At 59.1% G+C, this 8,068-nt stretch overlaps 1 protein-coding gene across 1 annotated transcript; it reads left to right on the top strand.

Annotated features, from left to right (window-relative positions):
- Window positions 1-2,193: 2,193 nt before the first annotated feature.
- Window positions 2,194-3,789, top strand: SLC18A3 (solute carrier family 18 (vesicular acetylcholine transporter), member 3). The gene has a single exon (XM_006874604.1). It carries the CDS (start codon window positions 2,194-2,196, stop codon window positions 3,787-3,789), a length of 1,596 nt encoding a protein of 531 aa, XP_006874666.1.
- Window positions 3,790-8,068: the final 4,279 nt, after the last annotated feature.

The following is an 8,068-nucleotide window of genomic DNA, read 5'->3' as shown; positions in this document are numbered from 1 at the left end:
ACTGGTCTCATCACCTCATCCCACAACTGTCTCAGGGACAGAAGCCAACTTTCCAATGTCCTCTGGGTTCCAGACTTACAGTGCCCGTCTAATCAAAGGGAGCAGCTAGGGGACAGAGTGTCATGTGTCTTACATCTGCTCTTCACAAACCCCACAATTTTGAAATGAGCATCAAACAGGGCACTTTACAGGCAGTAGTAACAATACCAAGTACTTACACTGCTTTTCCTATGTGCCAGTCATCCTAAGCAGTAGGTAATATTATTAACCCATTTTATAGATAAGAAAACCGAAGGACAGAGAGGCAACATAATTCTCCCAAATACTCTAACTTGCAAGAGGAAGAGCTGGGCACCATCCTAGTCGTTTGCTTCTAAAGCTACGCATTTTGCACTACATGATGGCACTCGCGGACAGTGGTGAGCATGGTGGGGACTAATGGTAGCTTGCCTTTGAGGCCAAACTAGGGGGAGGCGTCTCTCCGACTTTGGAAGAAAAAGACAAACTAATCTCTCAACAACAGAAGACCCTCACCCGATTCAGTTTCTTTAGAGCCTCTACCCGCCAGCCTGCCTTCAAATCAGGACACAGGCTCTGTGTGTCATCCAGGGTCAACGCTCTTGCGGGTACCATCAATCCCAGCGCACAGCCTTAGCCGGCTCTCTCCTGTCTGTTAGGACTGTGTGCTTCAACGTGAACCGTCCGTATTGAAGGTAAGCCTCCCCTGAGCCTCTGATGAAAGCAACGCCCTTCCAGGGGAGTAGACAGGCACTCCTGCAGGGCGGGGGTTCCTTCAGCTCTTAGAGAAGACCCAGGTCACTGGGTGAGCTTTTGGAGGTTTAACAACTCAGCTCTCAAGACGGGGGCGGGGGAGGGGGGAGGGATGAGAAAAGGGGCGAGGCCTCCAAAGAACGGATGGACGGGGGTGGAGAGCTTGGTCTCTTGGGAACAGAGCTTGGGTGGTGGGGGAATGAGGTTATGTAGAAGAAAGGGAGGGGGGCTGGGAGACCGGAACAATTGAAGAAGAGAGGGGGAGTCCAGGTAGGGGAAGGAGACGGTAGAGTGCGGAGGATGGGAGGGACAGGGCTGCTATTCCGGGACCTGGGTGAGAGCAAGGCGACTTCTCCCCTCTATTCTCAAACGCTCACAGTGGAATTCGATGGTGTGACTTTCTCCCGAAGGGCCCATCTGTCGGAACCCGACCCTTCAGTCTAGTCTCTGCGCCCCCTCTCCCTTTACTGTAGTGAAAGGGTACAGGGGCGGAGCCAGAAAAAGGGTTGGGGGTTCCGTGTAGGGAGCTCCTCTGGTGGCGGCTGGCGAGAACGGATGGACGCAGCCGCGGCTCACCTCGGGGGCTCCCTGCCCTGTGCGCCGAAATCCAGGCTGAGTCGTGGATCTCGAGCCCCCCTCTCCCGCGGGGTCATGGAGGGGGATGGCCGTCGCGTACCCCTTTCCCGGGAGTAAAGAATGAGCGTTGACCTCGCGGGTCCTGGAACACGGCGGAAAGCCCGTTCCTCCGCGGTGCTCACATCTCCAGGGGTTTGGTCAAGACTCTTTCTGCACCAAGACCCCTTCCTGGGGCCTACAGCCCTGGTATTTCTGAGGAAGGGACCCTCGCCTGGCCGCGCCCCGCCCCCGGCCCCCGCCCCGCCGACGTCGCATTAGCATGAGAGACGCAAGTGGCCTGGGCACCACTCCGGGGCCGGGACTCGCCGCGTCACAGCCCCGAGTGGAAGGGAAAAAAAAAGAGGAGGCGGCGGAGGAGGAGGCAAGAGCCGACGCGAGGGGAGGGGAGCGCCGCGGCGGGGCGAGTGAGCTAGCGGCCAGCAGCAGTATGCCCCTCGGCCCGCGCAGCCGGCCTCTTACCGCGGCAGGGGCGGCTCCCGACGCGCCCCGAGCGCAGCACGCTCCGTCTCCAGCCCCAGTCTCTCCGCGCGCCCGCCACCCCGGCCGCTCCTGAGTCTAGCGGCTCCCAGTCCTGGGCTCGGTTCGGAGCAGCGGCGGCAGCTAGCGGGACAGGGTTTTGTATTTCCCGGGGGTGAAGGGCCATGAACCCCTCGACCACCTGAGGCACTGAAGGTTCTGCGCGGTGTGGACCGCGCGCGGAAGTCTCACACCCTCGTCTGTGCACTGTGGGGCGCCCGAACCCTGCCCGGCGGAGGTGTCCTAGAAGACCGGTGCTTGGTGGGGACCATGGAACCAGCGGAGCCGGCGGGCCAGGCCCGGGCGGCGGCCTCAAAGCTGTCCGAGGCGGTGGGCGCGGCGCTGCAGGAGCCCCGGCGGCAACGGCGCCTGGTGCTGGTCATCGTGTGTGTGGCGCTATTGCTGGACAACATGCTGTACATGGTCATCGTGCCCATCGTGCCCGATTACATCGCCCACATGCGTGGGGGCAGCGAAAGCCCCACGGCAGTCCCTGAGGTGTGGACACCCACCCCGCCGCCGCCCACTCCAGCCAATGCCAGCGCCGTCACGGCCAACACTTCAGTGCCCCCGACGGCTGCGTGGCCCTCCAGGTCGGCCCTGCGGCCCCGCTACCCCACAGAGAGTGAAGACGTGAAGATCGGGGTGTTGTTCGCCTCCAAGGCCATTCTTCAACTGCTGGTGAACCCCCTGAGCGGACCATTCATCGATCGCATGAGCTACGACGTGCCGCTACTCATCGGCCTGGGCGTCATGTTCGCCTCCACAGTGCTGTTCGCCTTTGCAGAGGACTACGCCACACTGTTCGCCGCACGCAGCCTACAGGGCCTGGGCTCAGCCTTCGCTGATACGTCGGGAATAGCGATGATCGCCGACAAGTATCCCGAGGAGCCCGAGCGTAGCCGCGCTCTGGGCGTGGCATTGGCCTTCATCAGTTTTGGCAGCCTGGTAGCGCCACCCTTTGGAGGCATCCTCTATGAATTCGCCGGCAAGCGCGTGCCCTTCCTTGTGCTAGCCACCGTGTCGTTGCTCGACGCGCTGCTGCTGCTGGTCGTAGCCAAACCCTTCTCGGCCGTAGCGCGGGCTCGGGCCAATCTGCCTGTGGGTACGCCCATCCACCGCCTCATGCTAGACCCTTACATCGCCGTGGTGGCTGGCGCGCTCACCACCTGCAACATCCCGCTCGCCTTCCTTGAGCCTACCATCTCCACATGGATGAAGCACACGATGGCAGCATCCGAGTGGGAGATGGGCATGGCCTGGCTGCCGGCCTTCGTGCCGCATGTGCTAGGCGTCTACCTCACCGTGCGCCTGGCAGCGCGTTATCCACACCTGCAGTGGCTGTATGGCGCGCTCGGGTTGGTTGTGATCGGCGCCAGCTCTTGCGTGGTACCATCCTGCCGCTCCTTCGGGCCTTTGGTGATTTCGCTTTGTGGTCTCTGCTTTGGCATAGCGCTGGTCGATACAGCACTCTTGCCCACGCTCGCCTTCCTTGTGGACGTGCGCCACGTCTCTGTCTACGGCAGCGTTTACGCCATCGCAGACATCTCTTATTCTGTGGCCTACGCGCTGGGGCCCATCGTGGCCGGGCACATAGTGCACTCGCTGGGCTTTGCACAACTTAGTCTTGGCATGGGCCTGGCCAACTTGCTCTACGCGCCAGTCCTGCTGCTGCTGCGAAACGTGGGCCTCCTAACGCGCTCCCGTTCCGAGCGCGACGTGCTGCTAGACGAGCCACCACAAGGGCTGTACGATGCCGTGCGCTTGCGTGAGTGCCCAGTACGCGGCCCGGTGGGCGCGCCGGGTAGCCCACCTGGCGCCTTTGACGAGTGTGAGGACGACTACGACTACTACACCCGCAGCTAGCAGCTCGCTCATTCTCCTGGTCACCCCCTCCTTTCCCAGTCAAGGTGGCAGTCCTGCCAACTCCACCTCCAGCAAGAACCCCATGCAGGCTGCCCTGGCCAACTCCTTCTCTAGCAAGTACCCCAACCCACCCGCTGTCTTGGCTAGCTCAGCCCCAGTTCCTTCTCCGTGCCCCTCTCTGTGCTCCCCTCTCATCTAACAGGGCTTGGAGCATCGAGGCATGCGGAGCAAACGTGCGCCTTGCAGGGGTGAAGAGGCGTACGGGCCGCCAACTCGGGGCTCCCCTGTAGAGCCATATGCCCGTCTGTCTTTCCTTCCATTCAGCCCAGTGCCAACTTAGCCCGCTGCACCGCGGTGCCTTGGGCCCAAATCAATAAACCATGTATATCAGAGACGAGTCTCTTTCCTGGTGGAAGTGGGCGGCCAGTCACAGGGCCCTGGGTAGAAGGGAGGGTGATGTGGGTCTCCAAGACCCAGTTCAAGCATGAATGCTGCGGGCCTGTGAGGAGCCTATGACTCTGATGCTACCTGGAAAAGAAGATGTATACGATGGAAACAATCCACTGACACTGCTGTCACTCTCCCCCGTCCCAGTCAGCTTTCGGGTCCTCACACAGCTAGCTCCCTTCCCTCCCAGTTAGCCTCCAGGTCCACAAACAGCCCCTCCCTCTCAGGCCCAATGCTACGACAAAAGGGGTCTGTTGTTGTTGTTGTTAAGTTCCGTCGAGTAGTTTCCTACTCATAGGGACCCGGTACAGCGTTCCCATGAAGTGGCTGGTGAGTTTGAACCGCCAACCTTGTGATTCAAACCGAGCTTGTGGTCCAGTGTTTTATCCCACAGCGCCACATCAGGACTGGGTAACCCGAGGATTCATCTGGTCGGGTGAACTAGGCCCCGCCCCTGAAGGACACGCCTGGCACCAACCAGAGCTCGGACGCACCACGCTGGGTTTCACTTCTGGCACGTAGAGTTCCTCCTCATCCAGTCTCCCAGAAAGGAGTAGCGACTAAGCTTTTCTGTGCAGAGGAAGAAAAACGGTCCCCATCAGTCAGGATGAGCGCATGTGTGATGTGTGTGTTCATTGGAAGGCTAGTTGTTGGTGAGTCTGGGTTCTCCGCGGTAGACTGCCCTGTGTCCCTCGCAGACAGGTGCAGGTTTGAGTAGGAACCAAGAGCGTGCTAATTTGGGGGCTGGTGCCAAGTCTTCCTCTCACCTCCGGAGCGGAAGCTGCTGCCCAATGCTGTTAGCAAAGTCACTAATACAAACTCAACCGCGCTTGGAGTCCCGGGAGACCCTGGCCGCATTTGGGGTCACTCGCAGTCCCAGAACCAGCAGCCTAAAGAAGGCCACTGCCACTGAGTCAATTCCCACTCAAAAGGACAAACTAGAGCGATCTCTCCCATAGAGTTTCCAAGGCTGTAAATGACCACATCTGTCTCCCAGAGCTGCGGGTGAGTTTTAACCGCAGACCTTGAGGTTAACAGCCCAACGCTTAGCCCACTGTAACACCAGGGCCCCTGAAGAAGACAACAAAGGACTCGGATTCTGGCGTGGAGAGGCCGCTGACTGGCGGGGCGGGGGGGCGGTTTGCACCCGGTGGCAGTCATTGGTCTACAAGTGGAACTGTGTTGGTGAGTGGGGCTCTAGATCTTGGGGCGGCGTCTGCCTCTGGGTGCGGTTCCCTAAGCATACACAGGTCTGTCGGCAGGATCGTTCAGTTTGTACTGCCCCCTGCCCCACAGTGCCAGCGGTGATGGGTTGGAAGTGAGGATGGAGATCATGTAGCGATCAATTAACAGATGATTATTATTAATATTATTATTGCTATTTTGAAAGGGACGGTAGCCGGGTTTGAGCGGGCATAGGTCTCCCGGCCAGACCTAACCAGGGTTCGAATCAGGGACAATGGGGATAGGCGGTAAGCAGGCTGGGGACAGCCTGCACTAACGGGGCAACGTTCTGCACCCCTTTCTCGGGCTTGGGTTCAGTTGCCCAGCGCATAAGCCCGTCCCGGACGTCGTCCAGGCTTGTCCAAGAGGGCCCAGCGGTGGATTGTGCGAGGCTGGGGGAGGAGAAAAGAGGACCCAGAGGAAGAGGAGGGGGAAGGGATGGGGAGGAAGAGAAAAAGGAGAGGAGGGAGGAGCAGAAAAGGGAGGGACTGAGAGGCGCGGCCGGCGAGCTCGCTGCCAGTCGGGCGACTGCGGGGACCTGGACAGAGGCGACAGCCCCCTCCGCTGCACTGCTGACGCTCACACCTCCGCTTCAATTTCTCCTGCCCCCAGCCCGTTTCAAGCTGCTCAGCTGCGGTCGCCGCCTTTGAAAGGAGGAGAGCAGGTGAGGCAGGCTGGGTGGCCAAGAGCGGCGCGGGGAATGCCTCGCCTGGGGAAGAGGTGGGAGTGGGGTGGCTGGAGCAGGCCGGAAAGGAGGCTGTGCCCAGGGGTCGCACTAGGGCTGAGAGGTCCAGGCCGCGGAGCCCTTTGAGTCCCGGACGGGCGCGGCCGTCGGGTACAGCGAGGACGCCGCTGCTGGCAACCCGGTGCCCTGATGCCTCTGGGTCTAGGGTGGGGTAGGCAGCGGCAAGTGCTGGAAGATGAGAAGTTAGGGAGAAGGGACTGGGGAGTCTAGACCACCAGTGCTCCGAGGTTCACGGTCTCACTCACCTGGACCCCATGTGCTAACTGACACAATTGTGATTTCTGGGCGCAGGGGCGATGCCGCCTGTACCTCCCACCACCACCTCCCAAAGTGCCTATGCAGGGGCGGGGAGTGGTGGTGCAAAGATTTGTAGGTGCCAATTTTGAGCGGGGTCGCAGAGGGTCTCTGGAACGCAAGGACAGCCGCAGCCTCGGGGCCGGGGATTGGGGCTGGACTTCAGTATAGAACTGGGACGCCTCCTGGCAGTCTTCAGAAGTCAGGCCGGGGAAGCGTGGACAGGAGGGTGCCAGAAAGACAGACACATCCACGAATATAGCCTCTTGATGCTGGGGCAGCAGAGTCAAGGAGGAGGGAGAGCTGCAGGCCAGAACCAGGCTGGGGATACTTCTAAGAGGCCATTCCGTTTCCTCTACTTCTCTCCAAGACGCAGGGTCCCTGAGAGGGGACTACTGTTACGCGTCTGGCTCTAGCAATGGAGTCAGACTATGAGAAGACGCTGACCTCTAGGGCTTCTGCCTACCTGACCATACCTCACTGCCCGGACAAAATACCACTGAGCTCAGGCCCATCTTCCCTCAGTCCCCTAGGGGTGCTGGCGGAGCCGTCTAGCCGTTCAGAGTGGCCCCTGCACTACATCAGCTGCTCAGTGCCACCAAGTAGCCTAGTTATCTGTCAATGGGCCTAGTTACCCAGAAAAGTGGGCAGTGAAAGAGACTAGGGCTAGGTGAGTGGGTGGTGGAAATCATGGGTCTGTGCAGACTTCAGTTTAAGGGGATCCAGGAGTGCAGGGCTTGAGCTTTAATAGCTTTAAAAACGGTCTTTTACTTCTCTTGACCTAGCTCACTTTTACAACAACAACAACAACAAAGTAGTTTGAGCTTTCCAGGCTGGCCCACTGATCTCTAGGGGCTCCAGCTGCCTACCTTCCTTGCACCACACTCCTCAGGCTCCCCACATTCCAGTCACTGACCCTGGGAGCCTGCAGACCCAAAGCTGCCCAAGTCTTCAGCCCCTCTAGCAGATCCCAGGGTCCTTTCTGCTCTGGTGGCAGACCAGGCTCCCAATCAGCCCAGAGTGCCTCCTGGGCCTCAGGGCCTTCTTGAAACCGGTATACATTCATTCATGTTTTTATGCATACACACATAAGTGCTTGTATTCCTTTATTTATTAAGTTAACAAACATTAGTCATTCTACAAGCTGGGCACCTCCTTAGATCCCATGGATGAGCATTGGACATGTCAGATTTGGCCTGGCCTTCATGAAATTCATAGTCTAGTGGGAAAGAGAGATTGTAATCAGCAAAGCACTGGAACTCCCAGGCAGGTATGGAAGCAGAGGGGTGGCTACCAGGAAGTGAGTCAGAGCTCCTTCCAACACTCCCCTGAGGTGGTATCTGGGTTGGATGGGGTGGACTTGAGTGACATTGACCTCACGGGAGCAAGTCCTAGCTAGACTCACCCTCTCCTCTTTGGGGGACCAGGTGGGAGTGGTCCAGAGATCAGGAATCAGGACAGGCCTGCAACACATATACTCCTGCCCGTCTCTGGGGCTCACAGGTTGGTGATGACATGGCAAGTCTATGTGGCCTTTATGTTGATGATCCACCTTTTTGTCCCCAGGTT

The sequence above is a fragment of the Chrysochloris asiatica genome, unplaced genomic scaffold, assembly GCF_000296735.1.
Source record: "Chrysochloris asiatica unplaced genomic scaffold, ChrAsi1.0 scaffold00289, whole genome shotgun sequence".
NCBI lineage: Eukaryota > Metazoa > Chordata > Mammalia > Afrosoricida > Chrysochloridae > Chrysochloris > Chrysochloris asiatica.
The sequence above is the reverse complement of the archived record's forward strand: the minus strand, read 5'-3'. Positions and strand labels throughout refer to the sequence as shown.

Coding starts and splice junctions, on each gene's coding strand:
- SLC18A3 (XM_006874604.1), top strand. CDS start 2,194: ATGGAACCAGCGGAGCCGGCGGGCCAGGCCCGGGCGGCGGCCTCAAAG.